General features: G+C 43.3%; 1 protein-coding gene across 2 annotated transcripts; it reads right to left on the bottom strand.

The window, feature by feature from the left end:
• Positions 1 to 2: 2 nt before the first annotated feature.
• Positions 3 to 24,149, bottom strand: KDM4A (lysine demethylase 4A). Of its 2 annotated transcripts, none has more exons than XM_039555679.1 (22): positions 24,103 to 24,149; positions 23,599 to 23,751; positions 23,230 to 23,405; positions 21,961 to 22,075; positions 21,009 to 21,202; positions 19,538 to 19,587; positions 18,937 to 19,040; positions 17,747 to 17,884; positions 16,611 to 16,861; positions 15,660 to 15,826; positions 14,366 to 14,715; positions 12,508 to 12,628; positions 11,739 to 11,917; positions 9,328 to 9,532; positions 8,951 to 9,027; positions 8,166 to 8,221; positions 7,263 to 7,371; positions 6,154 to 6,342; positions 5,290 to 5,460; positions 4,700 to 4,819; positions 4,043 to 4,135; positions 3 to 3,008 (listed from the first exon to the last, which is right to left on the bottom strand). In XM_039555679.1, exons 2-22 carry the CDS (start codon positions 23,734 to 23,736, stop codon positions 2,868 to 2,870), a joined length of 3,144 nt encoding a protein of 1,047 aa, XP_039411613.1. In that variant the 5' UTR covers positions 23,737 to 23,751; positions 24,103 to 24,149; the 3' UTR covers positions 3 to 2,867. The 2 variants fall into 2 exon arrangements, with proteins under 2 accessions (XP_039411613.1, XP_039411614.1); XM_039555680.1 differs by having other exon boundaries at positions 24,078 to 24,122.
• Between the last annotated feature and the right edge of the window lie 1,755 nt (positions 24,150 to 25,904).

Genomic DNA, 25,904 nt, shown 5'->3' on the forward strand with positions numbered 1-25,904 from the left:
TGTACTTTTGAGACAGCTGCTCTGTATAGAGCTTTTATTGCTATCTGTTATACTTCAAGCCATAAACCAAATTGCTTTTGCAAAGTCAGGTAATAAAGGCCCTTCAAACATCAGGGTCACTGATTTTAAGTTCACAGAGAGAAGCCAAAACTGCAGTTTAGTCCCTGCAGCAGGTAACAGTATGCTCACATTTGAATGATGCAACACAAGAACTGACAGGAAAATTGGGAAGGCCCTTTGTCTCAGAGTACAGGATGGCAGTGGTTTCAAACACAATGCAGTCAACTGACAAAAGCAAATCTGGCACCTGCAGAAAACATGCCAAAAACAGGTAGCAAAGCTCCTATTCCAGAACAAATACTATGCACAGGAGCTCTTGAAAGTCACTTAGTACTATTAAAGGTGAGTGGCAAAATCTGCTGCAGGTGAACAACAGAATATCCTGAGTTGGAAAGGATACACAAGGATCAATAAAATCCAACTCTTGGCCCTGCCCAGGGCAACTCCAAGAACCAACTCCAAGAACACCAAACAAATCCAGCTGTTTCCTACTAGGTCATCATTTTAGGATGAAGCTGTTGAGCAAGGTGTTTGCAGCATAGCATGTGGCACCTAAAAGGTGCATTTTAGTTCTAGGGCAGTCTGGGGACAACGCCTGAATGCAGGCACCTTTTCTGTGGAGGGAGAGTGGCAGATTGAGACAAGGAGTATGTTTTTCAGTAACACACAGGTAATGTTCATCCTATGAGAAGTTAATACCAAATTAACTCTGACAGAACAGAGGCAAGTTTGTTAAGACCCCACCAGCTCTTCTCCACGTTTGCTCACAGCACATCACTTCAGAGGCTTACATACAAGCTCAGATGTCAAAGTGCAATTTCATTCCTCTTGCTTGGACCAGATTAACTGCAGCTACCAGATTCCAGTCTTAACAGATCCTGGTTTTATCAAGCCAACTCCCCCATCCATCAGAAAATCATTTAACACCCTGAGACCAGGAGTTTTGGACATGTTAAAAGGAAAAAAAAAACCAAACCAAACACCACAAAAAAAAGCCATTATCTCGGTTCAGAATCTGTTTAAGCCTTCCAATACTGATGAACAAGGTATTCCACCACAAAAATAGGACAGATTACCTCTATGCAAAACAGTGATTGTGCAAATCTTTGCTACTTACATCATCCTCCTCACCCTATAAAAATGTAGGGCTAAAGATTTTCTGTATAAAAGTTGCAGTTTATTTCTTTTCTGATCAAGAGTTGTATCACTACTCAATACTACATTTTATTGCTAATCACAAATCGATGCACCGGGGTTTCAGAAGGGTTTGGTTTATAGCGCTCCTATGTAATAAAAGGAAAAAAGTTACAAATCCAGACTTTGCAGACACATTGCCATGTCCCTATAGAAGCAGGGATGCATTAGGTCTGTTTCATTAGAAAATTCTCCTCTTGAACAGTTTCTGGAGAACACGCAGTCATGATTCTCTCCAGTAGGAAAATTCACCCCATCATTCCATGCAAAAAGAAGGTGGCCAATCTGCTCCACAGCCCAAAATCCCCTTCCTACAGAACGGGAAAGGAACATGTATTTACACTGCTCCTACTGTGGTATGTTAATGCTTAAATTATTAGGAGCAAGTTGGCACATCTTCCAGGTACACCTACTACCCAGCTCAACTCAGCTTCCTATGGCTGGGGTAGCAAATTCTCTCCACCACAACTGAGATGTGTCCTAATACTCTACAAAAATGCTGCGGTAACCTTTGCCAGACAGCAACATGGCAGCACTCCGGCTTCAGAAGAGCACTGCACAGCCTTTCAGTAATACACACGGCTCAGTGCATACTTCTCTGTCACAGACCCAGTATTAGCTGCTGTAAGCAAAAGCCTGCGGACACACGATAGACAATGCTGCCCCAGAGGAGGGACTGCACTGCTTCAGATACCGCTGCCCTATCATCCCCAACATTGTGATGCCTGGATTTCAAGAAGGGAGAGTTAGGACTGTCCCTTTAGTCATATTGCCTTAGAGAAACTCAAAAGAAACTCTTTGGGAGCTGAATGTCTATTGGGAGCTGAACACCTATTCTTGTTAGAAGGCTGCACTTCACAAGGCTCCAGAGAGATTTCATTGGTTCTGAGGCACATTCTATTAACAGTTAAACTCATGATTAAGTAAGTCAAAAGCACTATCAGAACAAAAATATTAAATGGAAGGTTAAATAATTTGTCCTACAGGTTTCAATTTCACATTTCACCTGTTCACACAAGCACCTCCTGTCTGTTCAGATTTGAACAGGCTACAGCTCAACCTCAGAAAGGAGGTGCTGAGAAACAAGAGACTGAAGCTGCTTGCAACAAAAAAAAGGGATATAAATATAAAAGAGGTTCCATTTCCAGCACCAGTAATACTGCCTGCCCAAGCCCAGGTGTGATCACCAGGGAGACTCCTAAATTCAGGAACATTATTCAATTAAAACAATAGACCATACTATCCTGCAAGCTGCCAGGATTCCTGGCAACAACTCCCCAAAGAGTTTGCCACCTGTCCAAATTGTCTCTAAAGAAAAAGCAAGACTGCTCAAGAAGATGAAAGCAACATCCCCAAGCTGGCTTATTTGGTAAGGACCCAACTTCAGACCAGCAGTCTGCAGGCATCAGCTTCAGCAAATGGGATCTCTTTCACTATCCAACAGCTGCCTTACAGCTACTGCAGAGCATCAGCTTTTTAGCTTCCTTAAAATATAAAAGAACAAAACCCCAAAAGAAACCCTGGATTCAAAGCATCCAAATATGGCCTGTTGTACTGGAACGTTTAAATCCTTGGGGGAGGTGGGCATCTTCTTCCTCTGCCACAGGCAGCGTTTACTCCATGATGGCCCGGTACAAGGCAGGTTCAATATAATCTTCACGGTAGCGTGAATTGATCACTCTTTGTCTCTTCCTCTCTTGACTGACCTCCTTCTCTTCAAAGATCTCTGTGAAGCGCATATCTGAAGCTATTGACTAAGAGAAAAAGACAGAATTAGTCACTAGAGCACAGATCAAATCCCTTGTCTTCACATCCTCCTATTGCATGTAAGAAAGAACCAAGCCAAGACACTTGGGAACATTCAGACTTCTTCAAAAACTGACCAAACACAAAAAGAAAATATTTAAGAAACTGGATTTACAAGTCTGGGGATACATTTAAGTGAACTGTAATCAGAGATCTAAAGAATCTCAAGTTTCAAATGTAATTGAGCACCTAATTTAAATTCACAATCACTTTCTCAAAGTAATAAACAGAGTCAGCTGTTCCAATTTTGAAACAGTCTAGCACAATCTCTGCTTTATGGAGCAGGCATGCTTAAACTCCTGGTCACAGAATTCAGCTGTAATACATTCTTAAGCCTCTAACATCCTGTGTGCCTGCCAACAGATCTGCATCAGGGTGTGCATGTTTGTGCTGTACAGCAAAACACCCCAGTGTGCCGTCTGTAACCACAACTTTTGTAGTGGAAAAGTGTAAAGCAAAAAAAACAGGGGGTGTGGGATCTCCATCTTTATTGATAATCAAAACTTAATTGGAGACACCCATGAGCAACCCTTTCTGAAAACTACCCCTATTTGGAACAGGTGTCTGGAGACCTGCAGAGGTCCTGTCCCACCTGAATTATTTTACAGTCTCAAGAAACAGCCAGCTGTTTTGATGCAAGCCTATTAAGAGCTTCTCAGAACAAAGGGTAAGTGAAGGAACTGGACCATTCTTTGCAATGGAAGTAAACAATGGAACTTAAGAATACAGGTATGAAAGGGCATTAACATGCTCTCCCAATCTGTGACTCTATGATACAAACTCACACCCCTGCAGAAGGGGAAATTCTCTCCAGAGTGAGACAGAACTTTGCTTTTGTAGCCTGATCAACTACTGAGCTTTGCAATGATTAAGGAGAGCAACAGATTGTTATTTTGCTGCTGCCACGTGCTCAGAGTGCTGTTCAAGCACAGATAAAAGTTCAACGAACTTCTTTAGTAGCATTTGCACCCCATTTACCTACCAGCCTTGACTTCACTCTCTTAGGAAGCTCCTCTTCAAGAGTATATACATCATCCCTTTTCACCATCAGCTGTGAACCATCTTCAAATTCCACCTAGAAGAGAACCAGAAGTTCTGTCAGAAGTCTCACAAGTTAGAACCCTCCCACAGCTACCCAGAACTTGCCTTCTCCCCACAGAGTTCTCTTGTGAAATAATCTTCTACCACTTGAAATTTGTAAGATACATATGCAGCTATGCACGCTGGAACAGACTTTAATCAAAACTTTTTTTGGGATATTCTTTTAACACCTGACAAGACAATGTGGCTGTTCACTTTAATACAGTCTGAATATTCATCCCTTTGGAAGCGTGAAAGGTATAGTGCACTCTCACTAGAAAAAAGCAAAATAAACTTATTTTAAGTACTTTAAACTACAGGAACACAGTCTGATGAAGAATTGCAGACCAGCAGTTTTCAGAAGTGGACGCTCAAGTAGGTAGCCAGATGTACATAGAACTGCAAGCAATTACTACCAGCAACTGTTGCCAGCATCTGTCACTGCTAACACAGTGAGAGTAACTTACTCTGGAGTGTTTAAGCGAGACTCCCCTATAGCAACCCTGTTAACATGATTGGCTTGTTCTGAGTGATGCATTTTCAGACAGCAGTTTTGTACCTGGTACATCTGGATAGCGTGTGATGCAACAAACTTGGCTCCATAAACTTGTCCGTCTGTCCATCTCACTTGCACGACTTCCCCTTCAGCAGGGGGACCTAACTGAAGACAATCTCGACTCTAGAATGAAGAGGGAAGATGGGAGAGACAAGAAAGGTAAGCAGGTTCTTTATGTGAAGATTCAGAAAACCACCAAGGAGGCACACTGCACACCACCCCAACAATTCTCCATTTTAGGGATGGAGAACTAGGCTGAGAGGCATCCATTTATGTCATCTGCATTTAAATCCCAACAGTGGTACCAACTTCAAAGTACTTGATGTGGGAATGGCATACAAGTATCAGCAAGTTTTCCTTCAGACTTACCATTGCTAAGCAGCCAGAGATCAGCTGCACTCCCTATTATACCTGTCCTTATATGGCCTCAGTTAAGTCGTTCTCAGGTAACATCTCTAAGGCCATCCTGCAGCACATCTGAGCTGCTACAGGACCCAGGGAACAATTACCAGATCCCTGATGTGTCTGCTCTACAGCAGCAGGAACTGACTCATATCATGTGACCTGTACCAGAACCCCACTGCAAAACATACCACAATGTCCTCTGGGTACAGGTTATCGCTGAAGGAGCCATCATCAAAGTTGACCTCGTAGAAAGTCTCCTTTGCAAGGCTGACCACTTCGCATTGATAGAAGCGACCATTCTTGTGCTTGCTGATGACTATCTGTCCAGGGGACAGATCCTGGAGTGCAGCCTTAGCTCGCTGAGAAGAGAAAAATCACTTTTTATATAATCACTCAAAATAAAGAATGTGTTGAAGACCATGGCTCCAGTGCTGGCAGACAACAAAGTAAAACATTTTAGTTCAGGTGAGTTACTCTACTTAAGCCATCACCTGCAGCATTTTAGAGAAGTTCTACCTCCAGAATTTTAAATGCCTAAAGTCTAATCTGTTACGTGCTACTGTCCTTAATTTACTTAGTAAATTGGATTCTCATTCTTCAGAGCAATGGAAGGCCTTTATAGAAAACATTCTCTAATAGATTGTTGTGGTTTTGGTTAAAAAGGCTGCATGGGAACTTTAGAAACTAATCAATCACTTAAATGTGAAATTCTGAGACCATTCATGCAGACTGCTGGAGTACTGGCACTAACTCCTGCATATTAAGTATCACAGCATAACCCCACCACTGTTCCTTATTACAACAGCCACAGGAGGGATGTGATGCTTTCAATCCTTCTGGTCCACAAACCAAAGTACAGTAGAGGACCTGACTAAGATCAGAGTAGCAGCAAGGCTGGTATTAGAATCCAAGACCAACACCATTAGATTACATTAAATACTGTGAGACAGCCAAGTCTTCAATGAAGTTTCAAAAGAATCACACAATCTAAAAACTTTTCAGTGCCTCCAAGACACTGCAGTTCAACTCGTGGGAATAACACACCTACTCACCTCTGCCTGAGATGGAGTCTTATGCCTGAAGCAGGTAATGAAGACAACAAATGGCCAGTCATCAGGCTGCATCATGACTCCTGCGGCTTGGGCACAGCTGACATGAAAGGATGTGGGGCACCGACCATGTGAGCACTGTACACAGCAACCTGCAATTCTCTTTCTCCTTTTCTTGCAGAAGATGCATTTCTGTGGACAGAAAGCTGGAGGTTATTGGTTGGCACTAGCTTTTACCCCACACCAAGGGCTAGCTGGTCTAGCTATAATAGCTTATCATGTAACAGCTGTGCCATTTAGCCTCTTGGAAAACACTGCTGCTTTCTAACTAAACAGAACCAGGCAGTTTTAGTCTACGACAAGACAATAATGTATATAAGTAAAGTAATAGAGGAAAAACTTCAGTTAAATATCTACCAGCTCAACATGCACAAAGCATGCAACCTAAGGGTGCCAGCAACAGGTCTTAATTAGTCTGCAATGTTCCATCTCAATAGGGCCTTTCAGCACTTGACTAAAAAGTTACATAAATACAAACAAGACTAGATTAATGGGAAATGACCACAAAGTAACAGTTAAAATTCTATCACAACTACCAGTGACTCAAGTAAGCCTGCTGGGCAGTTGTAGGAAAAGAATGTTATCTGCAATGCATATGCAAAGCAGAGTCATTTTCCCCTCAACACTGAGCTGTTAAAACAGCTAAGTACAGTTGCTTTCCTGCTGAAGACCTTCACCCATTATAGGAATGCTTCACATATCCTGAGGCATCTCAGTGCTTGAGAGCAGTCGACAAAGCAAGTTAAATACTAGAAACTAGAAAAACAAGCACAACAAATTATCACCATTACACCACTGTATAAATGTAATTTGCCACATACTGAAAACCGTGCCCCTTTTGCTGGCTCTTCATGTGAATGAACACACACTAGAACAAGGAAAGATTAAAAAAAAATGGCAACAGGGATAACTGCCACCTCTCATACAAAGAGTTGAGCAGACTATACAGTTCAGTCTGGAGAGGAGATGAGTTGGGTTTGAAGGGATAAGCAAAGCCCCTCAGATTCTGAATGAACTAGAGACACCACCGATGCAGCACAGGTGATCCTCACCAGTCTGAAACGTTGCAGGGGGATTTTACCAACGTCTATAGGACTCCGCTCTGCGATGTTCACAAATTTTGCCTCCAGTACAGCCACAGCACACATCACATGAACCCACCTGTCAGGACAGAAGAGAGGAAAAAGAAATCACTATGCATTAGGCCAACAGAGGATGCTTCAGAGTTTAAGTAAATACAGTTCTACTCAAGTTTGCCATAAAAACCACAATAAATAACCTCTGAGAACGATCAGTGTGATCTTTCTTCCTACTGCTACTAACAGGTCACACGTAGGGCAAACACAAGACTTCTTCGTACTTAAAATCTGCTACTAAGGGGCTTAACAGGAGAGCAATTTAGTGACTCCTGCATGATAAAAGGCTGCCTGACCAAGTTTCAGTTATTTCATGGTGCTACAAGTCTGCCCCACTGCTACTTTGCATCAAATAACTTTAGATGATGCGCCACACCCAAAGGACACAGAACAGGCAATTGCATGCACATTATGCTGTAGAGGTACCCTGAATTTCAACGTTGTGCTGCTTAAAACTGTGGTTGCCCTTTGTCATCACTGTAACCACAATGAGACGGAAAAATCAAAATCCTCTGTAGAGAAAGTACTGAGAGATGTTAGTTCATTTGGAACCTTATTTTTATGTGGTAGGTTATACCTCTGCACATTACAGGTCTGCACTATCAAACAAAAAGCGGTGAACAGCTGCTACCAACAGAATGAGAACCAGGCATTACCTACAGAGATATGAACTCCTCCATGAGAAGGCAATGAACACACGAAGTGTGAAGGGTGTTGTTGGTCACTCTGTTACACCAACTGCAGACAGTTTACCAGCTTACCCTCAGATACTTAGGAACTGAGCCTCTCCTTAAAATCCAAAAAATCTGGAACACTCACTTGTCATCATTGGCTCTCTGCAGCGCTCCTCCTCGTAATGAACACAAACAGCAGTCCTGGAGTAAAGAAAGCATTAGCTGGAAGAGCGAAGTTCAGCACCACAATTACTGCAGAACCTCCACCTCAAAATGCACATCCAGAAGAAGAAAATGATTTTGCTGTCAGAAGAGAGCTAACTACTTTGTACAGATCAGACCCTCAGCTCTCAAAAGCTGCTGCCCTTAGGGCAACAAATACAGACCCCAAGTCTGTTGAAAGCAAGCAGACCTACCACTGAAGGGTCAACTTGTTTGTTACGGGATCATTTTACACCTGCTATACCCTATATCCTTCCTTTGGGGATATGTAAAAGGATCTGGAACAAACAGATGAGGAAATAATAATCAAAAGGCTGACCCATTCTACTGACCTAGAGTCTATATAGCTATTTGAGGGAATCCCATTCCTCTTGCTTTCCTCACATGTGCATACCTGCCTAGTTATTAACACAAGTTACTTCTGGCTTAGAAATAACTACCATAAATTCAGACAGACAATGGAGCTATTCCCACATTCATACAGAACATCTTCCCTCTGACTCAAATGAGCTCAGCAGCTTTGCATCAGTTAAAACAATATCATTATGGTTTTAAAGTACCAAAATACAAGAGACTGGCTCTGAAACATTCTCTAAATTTTGTTCTTTTCACAGGATAATTAAAAAACCCAACACCCACAACACTATGTGAATTAACTTTGTAGCCGGGTTCCCAGATGTGCAAGACTCCATCTGTGAAAAACTTTACCTCTTCTAAGGCATTTTCTGCACACCGGGAGCACATCCAGTCTTCAGTGGCTTTGTCAGGGGATACACCATAACAACCTAGAACAGACACATCTCACTCAAGAGCTTATTTACACTCAAACCCATTTCCCTTGGGCCCAGAAGTAAAGCAGAAAGCAGGAATTAAAATCAATGAGCCCCAGGATGATGCTGTGTGCATTTGAAGCCACCCATGCAGCCAACTGCCTACCCCACAGGACAGCACCCAAGTATATCCTCCTCTGGTAAGGGCTGAACTTGGTCTATTTGTATGTTAAATCAACTGGCAGAGGGCTGCTATGATGTACAGACTCAGTACAGAGAACACCAGAGCTTAGGGTAACATCTGGATGCACTCACTCGCATGAACACAGACATGGCAGTTCTTGCAGGTGATGAGTACACTGGTTCCATCTTCCTCCAGGTAGGGAGTTGAAAGATTGAGGTCAGTGCTGCAGCCAGTGGCAGTAAAGCACATTTCAGGAATCAGGGGTTTAGTTCGGATCTTCCCATCAGCAGCAGCTGGAGTTACTCCAGAGTTTTGACTGCTGCCTTCACATTCTGCCTGTGAGGGATGGATAGGGAATTTAAATTTTACAAGTAAAATGGTCTCACATCATCTTTACTCACACATTATTTCATACATATATCCAGTTTAAAGAACGAATGAAGGTGCTGAAAGATGAGTTGGTAGGTTAGGTGAAAATATAGTTATGTTTATAACTATTTAAAGTTATAAGTATAAAATCCTCAGCTGCTGTGGCTTCAGAATGAAGTTATTTTCTACTCAAATACTAAATGGAAAGTCTGAATTGTATCCCTCTAATGCGCAACAAGATACACATCAAACTGCATCTCTTCTGACAGAAGAGAGGGAATCACCAAGCCCACCTCATGCTCTCTACAGGCAACACCTCTTCTCCATCTTCCCCCTGTAATACAGAGGATCATAACACTGCTATCCATCAGTGTACACTTACCTTACCCTTGATATGGAAAGATTACCAACACATGAATAGATACCTACTACAATCCCCATTGCTTTTTCCCAGTGTAGTTCTGAACAAGTCTAATGGGCTTTAAAATTAATTTGTTCCTGGAAAATAAACAGACTAAAAATGCAGTTTCCCATATAAAGCTCAGGAGACTTTCAGGCTAATCTTTCCTAATTTATTCTTCTAAACCAATGCCAAATCAAACAGCTAAGACATACAAAGTTTACAGAGATATATTTCCATTCAAGCTACTGTTCTGAACAGCTAAACAGAAATTAATCTTTCTCTTTGAAAAAATGTTTAAACCATCTTTTGTACCTCATAGGCAACCACAGAAGTAGCCTCCCTCATCTTTTAAAATTACTGTTAGCAGAAATGGCAGTAGCAGAATGAATTTGCACTGTCCCTCCTACAGTGCATCAAAAGCTAGGGAAAAAAAGTCCAGGTAATACTCACAGTTGGAAGGAAATGGACATGTTTTCAACAAGTCTTGTTTAGTCTAATTCTGTAAAACTTACTGATTTACACTGAATGTCAAGCAAAAGACAAAATGACTGAAGAAAATCTATAACAAAGTTGAAGAAAATATGACTTTTTTCCCCCCAAGCAGCAGACACTCTTCTTCCCAAAGGAAAAGTGCATATTTGTCTGGCATTCTGTGCCAACTTTTTATTTGAATGGGTAACTGAAGTGAGTTTCCAGACTTGCTACAGACTTTCTGAACAACAACTCTAACCACAGCTCGCATCTTGGAAGAGTTTCTGCTCCACTGTCTGGTGTGGACAGACATTTGAAAACCTGCAGCTAAGAGTTTTCTTACAAAAAAGAAGTTAAGAGAACTTCAACTGTCCTCAAATTATTAACTTTATACCCTTCAGCACTAGTGAAATCCTCATGTACCATACAGTTTGTAAGCAGAATTTCCATTCCTAAGAACTTAATCTCAGACAGAAATAGCAAGACTGAACAGAAACTATGGCCTACGGTTTTCATGAAAATCAGAACTATATGAAATATAAACCTTCAACAAAAAAGTGAGGTCTTTACTTCCAAAACTGTGGTGAATATGTTTCTAGCGCCACCACAACCATACAGTGATCACAAATGAATCAAATATGGTTAGTGTATGGGAAGGGTCAAACTTACTCAAAGTTGCAGGTCAAACATGTAGACAACTGTTCAAGCTACCTTAAAATTATTAATCTTAGGTGTATCAAAAAATTCAGTGGGGACTCCTGCCTGCACATTTAGTCAACACTACAGGAGTTCTGCACCCTATCCTCTGCTACTGTCTTGGATACACTCCAAGACAAGACAGCTTTCAATCTATACCATCTACAAACACAACCCTTAATCCTTTTAAGTAAAAAGTTTTCTTCCTTGCCAGCTCCTCAAAGACTATGTGCTACAAGAGGACGTAAAGTACTTTTCTGAAAACATTCTAGCAGTGAAGGAGTCAGTCTGGAAAAGAGAAATGGGATTTTATAGTCAGCTCCAGTAACATTTAAGCTCCATTCTGTGGTTTGAGCAAAAGCCACAAAACACAAAAGCTTCTGCTGAACAGCTGAGTGAGCCCCCTGGGAACCCACAGGGGTCTATCACAGGTGTGAGGATGTTCACATGTGCTCTCCTGGAACAATTCCTTGGGAAGACTGCAACATTGATACAGCTTTTGTTAACTGGCAACATGCAAACCCCCATATTTAAAACTATGTACCACAACAGGCACCTACTCTGTTATCTCTGGTGATAGCATGACCAGTCTTGGTTTCATACCTGATACGCCTGGAAGAGCATACAAACAGCACAGTATGGGGGCTGCTGGGCCATGGTGCGATTGTATTCTTTTTCAGCCTCAAAGTTTGGTGGACGGTTCTGCCACAGCTGGCTCAGTGGCTTGGCCCATGCTTCTGTCTCCTCAGCCTCTTCTTCAGGAGTTAGCTGCTCTGATGCCTCTGCGATAAGAGAGCACTCACTCAGTGATTTTGTGTCCTTTTATAGATGCTCTTCTTGTAAATGAAACTAAATAAGGCAAGAAGCTATGAATGGAGATGAAAGAAAGACTGCCAGAAAGCAAACTGACAGAAGGGTGATGGAAGCCAGTAACTCAGTCTGCTTTTTAAGAGGCTTCTACTAATCAAGCAACAGTGCAGACACAGGATAGGCTTATTGTGAGAACAGAACCAGCTCCAAACGACATCAACATCAAAACTAAAGCCACCAGCCAAAGAATCTGGCATTCGGTGTTTTTTTTAAATCATGAATATTTACATCAATGACTGGAATGGCCTAAGACAGATGCAATTAGGCAACAGTCTCTGGTACTGGTTTAATTTTTCTTTCCAAAGTAAAGTACAGAAAACAAAGATGACACCATTTGAGAGAAAAATTTAATGATGCAATGAGGTAAGCACCTTGTCTAGGAGGCAGAGGCGTCACTTGCTGACTCCTGTTTATCACCAGTTAGTTACTGGAATATCCTACACTGCCCACAGAAGCTGAGACCCTCTCTCCAATTTCCCAGAGAGCATAAGGCTTTACCTACCATCATCACTGATGCAGTCTTTCACCAGGAGCGGGTGATGGCGCGGGAGTTTGCTCAACGGCTGGCGACGACCCTTGGATTTCTTACTCTCCTTCACTGAGCTTGCGTACTCCTTTCCCACCTGGACCAGGAGAAGCAATTCAGCTGTCAGTTAGCATGTTCCCTTTTGACATTATTTTGGAAGGAATTTACTTTGAACTTAGAGAAACTTCTTCAAAATGCACACATGCTTCCACAGTTTTACTTCCAACCAAGTAACTTCAGCTCTAAACCCTTTTCCAAGTGCTCAGAGCACTTTTGCTACGAAAAACTGGACAGAGCTGTACTAGCTCTGTCGAGTCAGTGGAATGGACATTTTTCACAGGTCCCAGTGTAGCTTTTCATGCAAGTCTGTTTACTTTAAGAATCGTGTAAAAGACAGAAACAAAGAAAGACAAGCTGGATGGTTCAACTTAAAAGAGCTGTGATAAGAAGTCTCATGAATTCTGGAGAAGCCACGCTTGGTGTGTCACTTAAAATATTCCAAATTTAAAAGTAAAAACAAATAATAAACTAGAAAAAATACAGAGCTCATAGACATCTCCAAATAAAAGGGTTATTTTAAATGAAGGACACTTTCATCCTTTCTCTTCATTACTTGCCTTAATGTCTTACCAGAGAGACTGGAATAAGGAGATTGCAACAACAGCTATTTCCTCTTCCCTTAGCCTCATACAAAAACAAGTGACACACTGACAAAATTACTACTAACCTGACAAGCAGGGCAATAAAGGTTATGATTTTAACAGCCCAGAAAGTCTCTCACTAGATAAGAACCTTTTTTTAGAATCTGTTATTATTTTAAAGCAGAAGTAAATCTTGGATTAAATGCATCTTACATATGTTTAAATACCTTCTTTTCATAAAAGAAGCCAGAAGAGAACACAATAATCATTACCTCTGATCTCTTACACAGAGTTGGATACAAGACTTCTAAGAAATATTGAAATGGAAATTAGCATTCCCAGTTGCCACCTAATGGAAAATTTGTTTTGAAATATACCACACTGGGGAAAAAAAATCCACACCCATTGAAAATTTCACCTTTTCCCTGTATAGAGCATTCGATGGAGACATCAGTATCTGCAACAGAATGTCTTTAGTTTAAATAGCCATGACGACTGTCTCAGTTTCAGCTCAATTATCAACAGATTGTGTCCTTAGAAGTCAAGAATTATGCAAAAGGAACAGCAGATAGACCAATCATTACTGGCCTCCCATTCTCTAATCACAAATTTAAACAGGAAAACAAAATATTGGAAAGACACTACTAGGTAAGATTCTAACTCTTCTCTTAGGTTGTTTAATAAAAATTCATTGGCAGCTTTTAAATACACAGATTTACATTCGCCCAACCAATATTTTTGTTGCATCCTTTCTTCTCTTTTAAAAGGAGACGGATGTACCCAGGTATGCAATTTTATATTAAAAACCCCTCATCACATCAATGTGCTTGCAATAAAGGCTGGAGCAAATTAGATTCATTTTAGGTGCAAACAGGTGGCTCTTACTACAAAAGGACCTCAATCAGCTTGTAATACCACCATGTCAAAAACACCAAGCTACCCTTTCCATTACAGCACTTACACAGTTTAGAGAAGTTCTCAAAACAGGTGATCTCCTTGCTTTCTAGAAGGGGTTAAGTGTATAAGGCTTTAATCTAAATTCTTGTGTGTTTAACAAAACCCAGAGGTGCAAACTGCTATGCAAACACCAGTGGGATGAAACTGTCATCTGCAGAAATAGGTAGTTTTGTCGCAGCAAATCCCTGACCATGGAATTACAGCTCTCCAGCTTTCAGTTCTTTTGCCATTCGTACCTCTGTGAGTTCTTGCTCATTGACACTGGAGGTGGCACTGGCTTTCTTCCCTGAAGTCTGTTCATTGTCAGATCCACCAGCATCCCCCTTAGCATAGCTGTGGACTGTGAACACCCTGGCTGGCCCAGGAAGAGTTCGTTTTGCCAACGGATCAGACGATTCAGAGTCTGAAGAATAGGCAGGTGAGCTGGACTGAACACTGGATGTAGCACTCTGCTTTGAAGCTGGCAACACTGAAGTGGAATTTGAAGCATGTGAAACGGAGAGATCCAGTACAGCTGCTTCTTGTTCCTCCTCCTCCTCAAGCTTCACTGTTTTCAATTCCTCAAATTTGGCTGAGTCCACATGATCTGGAAGAAGAGATATACTGACTTTTTCTGAAGTTTGGGCAGAAAGAGAACACTTGTGCAACTATTTGCACAAAGCCAAACAGAAAAGCAAACTACTACACTCAAAAAAGCAACAGTACACCATATAGAGTAGACGATTAATTCAAACACCTATAAAGTCATAGATGGCTTAGTGAGAGAGAATAAAAGCGTCTGCTCACTGCCTCTCCCATTAGAAGAACTAGGGTATATCAAACAAAACCAGCAGACAATGAGTTTAAAATAAACAGAGATGATCCTTTATACAGATACCTATGTAGTTAAAACAGCCCAGCTCCTGGCCACATGTTGCTGTGGTTAAGAGGTTACAAACATTCATGGGAGACTTAATAGAAAAAAAAAAAAACAAACCCACACACCAACAGAGGATTATTAAATACAAGCTGCAAAGGGCTGGAAAACAAAATACAAGAGGGGGCATCCCATATGTTTTCCCTGTTCTTGTGTTGTTCCATATGCCCCCTTGCTCCTCCCCTAACAGCAAGGATAACTCACCCATTACAAGCCATATGAATTTTCTCCAGCCTACTTATTACAAAATTACAAGTAACACACCTGTAAAGCATACCAGACCCACTGTACCAGGAAGCGTGCATATGTTTTACTAAGCAATTCCTATAAACAGGTCACATTGCTCAACAGAAATATAAAGGAACTTAGACTACTGAGGCATCCTATATATTTTTTTCGTATGCAGGCAGGCAAAATAAGAAGAGTAAAAATCCAAAACTAGAAAATGATAATATTTCTCTTATAACAGTACATTTCTGAGGTGCTAGCAATGGCTCTGACAAACTAGTGTCTGCTTTTTTGGACACAAAAGCATCCTACCAACAAGCATCATATGAAAGAGTGCCCCAGACAAGCCTGGCACATGGTTACCCGAAGTTTGAGCCTTTGCTCACCTTGCTGCACAAGTTCACTCGTAGGCCTTTCACAAGGCTCTGCCATGTCCGCTTCATACTGTGTGGAGCTCAGCTCCTCCTTAGGGAAGGCCTCACTCTCACTCACCTCCTGAGGCACTTCCAGGCAGACCCTGTGCCTTTTTGTTCCTATGCGATGCTTGGGGACGCTGCAGAAGACAAATCCCTATGTCAGGTTAGCAAACATGTAAATGTGTTGAATTTCTGTGTGAATGCATAAAATACAGTCTGGTTTGGATTAGTGTTTTATGAGACAGCATCTGGAAAGCCAAATAGTTTTCAAATTATTCTGAAATGTTTTCTTTGCTTTTACAGAAGAAAAGTCAGTAATCCTTAGAGATGACTTCTCAGCATGTTAATCATGTATTAGGCAACTATGCTCTAGCCAGGCATTCTTTACCTTAAACAACAAAATCCCTCCAAACAAAACCTCAACCAAACCAAACCAACAACAAAAAAATCAACCACCAAAGACAGCTTTAGGAACAGTAGCTGGCACTGACTGAAAAAGATTTAACTGCAAAATGTAAGATGATTAGCCTGTTGGCATTCAGCAAGGAACTGAACACCAATGTCACAGTTTGCAGCACTGATTCTACCAGAATTTGTTAACAAGTACTGCCCCATGATCTCAATATAGCCCCTTTTTTTTTCTGGCTTGTCAGTGCAGGGTACACACTGCCAATCCAGGCTTTGGGGGTCTGTCCCAAGATGAAGAACCACCTTCCAAGCTGGTGTGTTTCCTGCTTACCACAGACTATCTATTAATGTGGACTTCAATAGTAAAAAATACTAAGAGTAAACCCTGTTGCCAGGAAAAACGAGCATTGCTAACTCTGACTGTTATTCTATCAGAATGGCAAACACTTAATTGCAACTGGGTTCAAATTATAATAATCCAATAGAAAAGCAGAGGACTATATAAAGCAGTACCTTTTTGTCTCATCCCCAGCCACCTCCTCTTTACACGTCTCTTCTGTTTCCATCTCCTCAGCACACTGTTTCCCATTCTTGACTTTTTGCATGAGATCCCCTTTAAGGAACTCTGCTGCCTCTGGGGTTGGAAGAGCATGGTCAATGACAGTCACATCCTTCCCAGCTTTCCAAAGCTTGTAACGATCTGGCTGGTACTTCCTCACAAACACATCCATGGAGATCTTCACCATGTCCTTCCGACACGAGCACTGAAGTCACAGAAAATATTAAAGTAAGGCCAAATACTCAACAATTCTATCCTGCATTTCTCCAGCACTTTGCTTTCAGGAGTTTAAGGAACAAAATCCCACTCTCACACGTAATTGAGCCTCAGAACTCTCAACACTCTTTCCCAGGAAATCAAAAGGGTATATATTAGGTTACTAAAAATGGCAGAAAAGCCAGGAAAAACCACAAAACAGAAAAAAATATGTTATCACAACAACTAGGAAACTAGGAAATAAAGCTCACCAGTCTATTTACAGAGTTGCTGACTGTTTTAAAATGAGCTCATACAGAAACAGGCAGCAAAACCAGAGACTATAATGAAGGAATAAGAGCCACATAAACTCTGGGCCTACCCAGAGCAGTAGAGTCACCATGCCCTCATCCAGGCATGGTTGTAACTAGTGCTTTAAAGCATTCACTTCACTTTAGCTTCTGAAAACATAACCCTTGTTCGTAAGGCACCTCTACAGGGATATAACACTATTCACTCTAGAGGTTCAGCCAAGATACTTATTTTGATAAGTCATTTAAGTTACCAAAGTTGTATTCCAGGCTAAACAGTCCATAAATAATGGTTAAAATACTGAAGAAAAATAGTGATGAGCTCTGCCCACCAAGCATACTCTTTCATCTCTGGAAAGACAACCAGTCCCCTGAGCCTCACTTAGGCTGCACAAAGTTACAAAGAAGTTATGAAACATGACAAAACACGTTACAAGCTATCCATGGTTGACACAAGCGCAGGAAGCAGCACTTGGGGTGAATGTTGCTACTTTGTGAGAAAGCAAACATCGCATCTTAAAAGCCCCAAAACCACTCCCTTAGAACAAACAATGGGGTCTTAATGATGGCAACAGACCACTCACCAGCACCGACTGCTTCCCGTACTCAATCCACCGAAGAGTAGCAAAGTTGGTAGATTCAGCACAGTTAAAGCCGTGGTTAAAGCCAGCATGATAGCTATAAGGAAAGGTTATCATGAACTCTCCAGCCTCCTGCGTCACCTAGAAGACAATTGAGACATCCCAGTGTTATTCAGAATTTAAGAATGTACTTGGTGAATATGATTAAAAGGAGCTCCTGTATTCCTTTCTGCAGCACACCCAAAAACCCCACTCACAGATGGTGACTGGAGCTCCCTGCTGCAATGGATAGACTTGATACTGACCTTCACTATTTTGCTACTTGTGTTAAATAGCTGTTTACTGAAAAGCCATGCTCAGGAGTTTTTTTACTAAAACACAACAGGAAAAGAGCACAGAAATGGTTATACATACAAAATACTCTGTGACCAGCTATAGGAAGCTCATAAAGATACTTATCTGTATCAGCTACAGGTTTGGCTGAATAGCATCTAAGATCAAGTAAATTTCTACTCACACAGAACTTGGAAATTTACTGCTGTTTTCTTTTGCTGTTCATACTAAAGTACAACTCTCAGTCAGCCTTCTACTGCTGCTCTTCAACATTTCCCCACTGTAAAGGTTTATAACAACAAAACCCTTCAGCTGTCCAGGTAGATGGGATAGTATTTCTGAATAAACTCAAAGACTAGATCTTTAATATCGCTGTGTGGGAGTGGGAACAGCAGGTGATTACCCGAGAAATTAAGGAAGCCTATAAAGTTATTAATGTAATTAAAAAATTAACAGGGAACAACCCTTATTTTCTATCGAGGAAGCAGATTGCAACAAACAAAATTAGCAAGGCCAAGTTTGAGACAAAAAAATAACAATCTCACTTCGCTGAATACACATCTCAACAGTGAAGTGAATCTAACACAGGAGGTAATGTTTAGTTCTAAGTCAAAAAATTAAAAAATAAATTACAGAAAACCAAGCTTTTGTTTTCAGGAGCCCTTGACAGATTTTTCTGTCTCAAACTCTTTCAGGCCCCAACTGCCAGATAAATGGAAGTACAATAGGAAGGACTGCCTTATCCCCTGCCTGTTTCTATTTTCCTCTCTAAGCATCTGCTACTGGCTGCTGTCAGAAACAAGACAAGGCTGCAGGAACCTCTTGATTAAGCTGGTATAACCACGATTACTTTTCTACACCTTATCAAATGGAATTCCGTATTTCTTCAGAATTGATGGAGAGATGAGAGTCATCTTGTGACGGAGAAATGCTTCACAGCTTTGGGCACTTCCCGGGAAAAAACCTGTTTAAAATAAAGACAAGGAGAGATGTTACCATTGTGCTCAAACTACATTTATTTTTCAGCAGTTTTTATGAAAAATTACTGTCTAGACACTTTTTCCCTACAAGTATGGACCACTTTATTTGAAGTGTACTAGCTTGCATGCTGAAGAAAAATGACAGCTCCCCAAGATTTATCTTTTAACAGCTGCCAGTTTGAAAGAACATAAGAAAGACCTCAAATAGAGGGATCCTCCCTTGGCCATAACCTTCAAGTTTTAATAATCAATAGCTAATGATTTTCTCATTAAGGGTTAGACAGACCACAAGTTCATTATTTGTAATGTGACATTTCTCTTGTGTGTATCCTATAAGCAAATACAAAGTAATGTCATCTATATCCTAAAAGGCAAATTATCAGTTCAGTCATGCTAGCCTGTGCTCTCTAAAAGAGCTGAAACCCATTGCAGCTGTCCATCCCATCTTTAGAAAAAGGCAGGACATGAATTGCCTGATTACCTTTTGCAAGTCTCTCCAGCCGCTTCCCATGCTCTGGAGGGATAGAGTACCTGCAGTCGTAAGAAGACATCTGATAAGTAAAGTGACAACAACAAAATCTGAAAGTTTGACAGGAAATCATAATCAGTCATCAAGGCGTGAATTACTTAAAAAAAAAAAAAAATCTCTGTATCTACACTTGTCTTTTTCAAAGTTCAATATAAAGCTAAAAATCTTCATTGAGGACTTTTACTTTTCTATCCCAAGAAAAATCAACACCCAAAACGTGACCATTTCTTTCAACAACTTTTGCTCAAGCAATCAAGGAAGTAAAAAGTCTGATGCACATGATTAGCAGATCTGTGCAGCAAAACATGAATTGCAACAAGAAAGGGAAGAGCACTTCCTGAACTGTCTCAGTTCACAGCTGTGCAATCTCAGTATGCTCAGTGCAAGGAGAAACACAGGGCAAGACAGAAAATGGGATCACCTCTTTCAGCTGCTCAGACCAAGATGGTACTAAGTCAGATGCCACAGCCTTAACACCTGCACAACTCACGGAGTGCCCTTTAGGGGTATGTCTCTCTCTGTACACACCTTTTTATGGGTGGCACAAAACTCCTGGCTGGTGTGACTACAATAAATCAACCTACTCAGTTTGCTTTCACTCTGGAATACAGTGCTACATTCTGAATGGACTCCTTGCTAAATTAATCAAAGACACCAGCAAAGCTCACTTCTTCCAAGTACTACTGTAGAAGAAGCAACGGCCAAATAGTTCAACAGACTGAATTATTCTGTTTCATGTTTCCCTGCTACTGCCACTGCATGGGGCTGTTCATGGGTCACATTGTGCTAGCTATTATTTTTTTCTTCAAAGTTGTATTAAAAGGCAGCCAAAAATACTAGTTTCCAACAAAAGTGCCATGGAAACAATTGTTGAAGTTGCTTGAGAAATTAATTTGTGAACAGAAGGGCATGATTCACTCTTCAAATGCAAGCCATGATAAAGAATTCAGGAGCCTCGCCTAAAAAGAATCAAGAAAGCTCAGACATTGGACAAACCACTCAGTGACATCCATATGATAAACAGCTACAACTCTAAGTCTGTTAAAAACTGCCTGTTCCCCCAGTGCTTGTGTGACCATACCTCTGTATGGTCATTTTAGAGCCTCAGGAAATGATAAGCAAGTCTGCCAAGTTTTGGCCCTACCACCGCAGAGAGGATCCACACTGTACTGTAATTCAGAAGAACTCTAAATCAGGACAGCAAACAGGACCCTCTTAGAAGGTAACCAAACAAATTCTACTCAGGACATGCACTACTTTGCAGCTCCTTACAGATTTCTAGTATCCTTGGTATCAGACAGAACTGCAGTGCAAGACTGGAGAAATGGTAGTTATTTTAGTCAACACTTAGCTTCATGACTTTGACTCCAATATTTTATGGTATTGCTTTTCTACATCTAGAAGATTCCTTAGAAAATCTTACCATGACTTGGGCTCCCCAAAATGCAAGTAATTAATACTGTAGAGATCCATGTCCTCGGTGTGCCAAGCAAAAGAAGTTTTCCACATGCCAAAATATAGGTAAGGAGTATTCACTCCTTCAATGGTTATGCCACTTTCATTCTCCACAATATCCAGGATTGTGTTCAATCTGCCAATATTCCACGCATCTACATGCTGTAAAACACAAGCCTCATGTCAAACAAGGATTACAAAGAACAAAACCACACAGCTGAGATGACAGTTTGCAAAAGCTAACAGACACTTGTGAAACAGCACATCACAGAATTACGCGGCTCAAGCTGTGAGCTAGTTCACCTAAACCCAACAACTCTGCATGGTGTAGCTTGCACAGTGATTGCTTACTGGCCTTTAAGGAAGGAAAGAGAGTTACCAGTCAACATAATGATTAAAAAGGAGAAATAACCATGAAGCTACAGATTTAGCAGAGAATAGCTGATGTTGATTGAGCTTGAGCTGATGTCTGAACCCTCTTGAACAAAACCACTTTTCACTCCAAACATCTTTTAAAAGAGTAAATCATGGTAATTTAGGAGACAAACAAGCAGATTGCAAACTGTCTTTTGACAGTTATCATCATGCCACCTAACGGCTACAGAGCTGTCCCACAAAAATACATACACCAGTGGATACCAAAACTGCATGCATCCACTGATCAACACTTCCAACTCTCACACAACCTTCAGGACAAAGCAACGCTTGGGCAATAGTGTTTTCTGCTTTCCTAAACTAAACTACACTACACTGAAGTGCTAGCAAAGGTCCCTACCTCTGTCAGCCGCCTACTCCAAAAGCTGGAACTACGCTAAGACTATCATTAACTCTTTCCAAAAGGTAAGAGTCAAATACCACATTAGTATTTATGGAATGCAATGCAGATAACTGTTACCTGAAAACCAGAACAGTTTCCTCACCTTGTCGTAGAGTGTGCCGTTAACGTCAGCTCCGTAGATGGGGGCATTGAACGTAAGGTTCTTCCAGTATTTTCGTTCAAGGTCTTCAAAGTCCGTGTACCGGGGTGTACAGTACCTGAAAAAAACCAAGAAAGGTACTAAAGACTTTGCAGTTTGATATTTGAAAAGTCTAAACCAACGTTTTCCTCGACTGAAAGAATGGAAAGCTACAATAAAAATACCTAATGTGTGTTATCAGCCAGACCCCTAAGCTGCCAGAAGAGAAGTGAGAGCAGTCATGGCTCTGTTTCTGTGACACTTGGGAACGGAAGTATCAGGAAGAAAATTACTTTCCCGTTTCTCAGTTTACTTTCATTTTTGCTTTGTGCACTTTTCCGGGTTCAGAACAATTTCACCTTCTAGCTGAAGCTACTTAGAAACAACAACGCGGTCAAAACCAGAAATGATACAAAGAACAACTTAAAAAACATACAAACAAACCCAAAGTTTTCCCACCACTATGAAACTAGCAAACCTTCACACTCACCATGGTCAAACATGCTCTGTTTACCAGCAAAATACCTGCTTTTGATGCCCATTCCTTCTAACTATATACTGGACTATGTGTAGCACTGGGGGATCAAACTTAGTCTTATCTATTTAATGTGTATCTATATACATAGATTCCACACAATTACATATATAACATAAAACAGTAACTTACATCAAATTATTCTATTAAACAGAACTCTTAAATATCTGGTCTGTACTGCTTTTGAAAGATAAAACAAGCTTTGATGGACCGACTGCAGCTGGCAATTCCAATGTTATTTCTAAGTAGTTACTGCAAAGGCTATTTTGCTCCAACTCCTTTTCAAGTGATCTTCGTCTCCTTTTTTATGTCATGAACATTCCTTTCTCCACTACTCAATAAATACTTCAATGGTCTAGCTACTGGGGACAGACAGACAGGAGCCCACAGCACAAACACAAAGTTCTGCTGCCATTACACGTAATTTTGCTGCACAGATGACAAAGGTCCCCATGCACACAGCCCACTGTACAAGCAACTTCATCTGCCCAGGGCATGACGCTCACACTGCTGACCCCAGGCCGCATGGAGGACCTGGCCCCCGTGGATGCCCCAAACCTAGAAGCGTTCAAGGCCTGCTTGGATGGGGTCCTGAGCAGCCTGTTTTTGACCCTGACAGGGTGGGGAACCAGATGATCTTTAATGTCCCTTTCAACCCAAACTATTCCAAGACTCTATGTGCCCGGAACCGGCCGTACTTGTCACTGTTGGCGATCCTGCGGAACTCGCGGACCGTCATGGCCTTCTTCTGGATATTGTACTGCGTGAAGAGCCCGGACTGCCCTGTCACCACCTGCTGGATGGGTGCGGGGATGACGAGCTCGTCGATGTCATCGTAGCACTGCCGCGGCTTCCACTCCTTAGGCGGCACGATCTGCGGGGACACACGGGCCGGGAGCGGTGGCCGCGGCCGGGGACAGCGTCAAACTCGGGGAACTCGGGCCGAGCCCCGGCCGGGGCGCGCCCGCCCCACCGGCGCCGCGGCGTAAACAAAGGGCGGAGGCGGCCGGTACGCGGCCCGGGGCCGGCGGCACGGCCTCCGCCCGGGGGGAGAGGGAGTGTCGCACCTTGGCCAGCCCGGCGCGGTGGGCGCCCTGCGACTCCACGTAGGCGATGTAGCGGCTGAAGTCGCGGAACTCCTCCATGGTGGGGCGGAAGGTCATGATGCGCTGCCCAGGGTTGAGGCTCTCCAGCTCCGAGGCCATGATGCCGGGCCAGCCCTGCGCGGAGGAGGCGGGGGTGTCTGCGCGGGAGGCGGGACACCGGACCCGCCCCGCCCCCCACCCGCCGGCCAATCGCCGCGGGGTCCGCACCGGCCCTGCCTCCTCATTGGCGGAGGACGCGTGCCCGTCAGGACCCCACGGCTTGCTCTCCCTCTTACGGCGGAGAACGCCACCGACTCACCCCCCCCCCTGTTGACCGGCCCGGCCCGGCGCGGCGGAACCCGAGTCCCCGCCCGCCGTGGTCCCGTCGGCAGCGCGGCCCGCTCCTCCGCCGCCCCCGCCCGTCCCTCAAACCAACGCCCAGCCGCCGTATCCCTCCGCACCACGCGCCCAAATAGTCCTGCGGACCTCCGACGCCACCGCGGCCGTTCCGCTCCGCCCGAGACCCACCCTGCCGCCCCGCCCCTTCCCTCCGCCGCCGCAGCCAATCGCTGCCCGCTTCCCGCTTCACAGCCAATAGGAATTCGATGGCCGGCAGGGGCGGGCCAGCGAATCAGGAGGCCGGGCGCGGGGCGGTTGCTAGGCAGGCAGGCGGGCGGGACCAGGAAGTCGCTAGGGGGCGTTCGAGCAGGGGCCGGGCTGGGGCACCCTCAGCCCGCGCAGTCGCGGCGGGGGCACCGTCCCCATGCCGCCCGCATCCCACCCGCATCCCACCCGCATCCCACCCGCATCCCACCCGCATCCCTCCTGTATCTCGCCCGCTCCCCGCCTCCAGGCCCCGGGGAGTCTCGCTGGGTGCAGCTGATCTCGGTCCAGCGGGCGCTGAGCGCGAGGTGAACACTAACCCAGGGTACGTGGGTGCTGCAGTGAGCGGGTGAGTTTCGGGCGCGGAGCGGTGACACACAACAGGCATCTGCCAGCCGAGCACACGAACCCCTCTAATTATACTCCTACAGTTTCCGTGTGTAAACAAAGCCAGAGTAGAATTTGATACTTCGCAGAAGTTTGGCAGCGAACGCAGACTGAGGCTGGACCAGTACCAGGCCCGGCCCACGCCAGGGTGCTTGGCCAGCACAGTCCGGTCATCTAGAAACGTGGAAAAGTGCCGCTGTAGCCAGCGGATGTTGCCAATAATCCGCCACCGTTTGTGTCAAGGACTGGGACCTGACAGTACAGCTTTAGCAGCAAATGCCTTTGAGTGTGTACAAGGCCGAGTGCTTAACAGACCCTGTCTAGGGACACTGACCTCTCCTTGGCTGGGACTGGCTGCAATTTTCACACTGCGCAGTGCTAAATGCATTTTAAATCTTTAAGTGCCAATGAGCAACCTTGAAAGTAAGCAAAACCCACCTGAAAAAGGTCCCAGCCATCCTCAGAGACTGCACTCAGTCCCTCATGCCTAAATAAAACCTTAATTTCACTCTGTTTCTCCTAATACGTGTTTCCTTTGGTGTCATGCTATAGGCAGGCAGCAGCCCTGAAAATTCTGACAAAACACCACTCCAACACAGGTTTTCCCTGGTCTGCTGCCTCTCTGATGTGCTCCAATTTTGAATTGCCATGTATATACACACCAAAACCCCAAAGTGGGTTACAACAGCAGCAGGCACAACACACAGCCTCCTACAGAAAGTCAGACAACTGTCAGGTAACAGTTTTGAGACAAACTGCATTTCTGGCCTTTCTGATGGCTTGGAAACTGCACTTGCCATCCTTTAGTCAAGAAAGACCAACTTTGTAATATTGTAGAATCACAGAATGGTTTGAGTTGGAAGAGATCTTGAAGATCACCCTGTTCCACTTCCCTGCCATGGACAGGGACACCTTCCACTAGACCAGGTTGCTCAAAGTCCCATCCAACCTGGCCTGGAACATTTCCAGGGCTGAAGCATCCATAAGTTCTCTGGGCAACCTGTTCCAGTGCCTCACTGCCCTTGTAGGGAAGAGTGTCTTCTTTACATCTAATCTAATCCTGCCCTCTGAGCTCAAAGTCATTCCCCCTTGTCCTATCACTACAGGCCCTCGTGAAAAGTCCTGCTCCAATTCTCTTACAGCCCCTTTAGGCACTGGAAGTTGTGTAAGGTCTCCCTGGAGCCTTCACTACTCCAGGCTGAACAACCCCAACTCTCTCAGCCTGTCTCCACAGGAGAGGTGCTGCAGCCCTCTGAGCATCTTTGTAACCTCTGAACCTGCTCCAGCAGGTCCATGTT

Source organism: Corvus cornix, chromosome 8 (genome assembly GCF_000738735.6).
Source record: "Corvus cornix cornix isolate S_Up_H32 chromosome 8, ASM73873v5, whole genome shotgun sequence".
Lineage (NCBI taxonomy): Eukaryota > Metazoa > Chordata > Aves > Passeriformes > Corvidae > Corvus > Corvus cornix.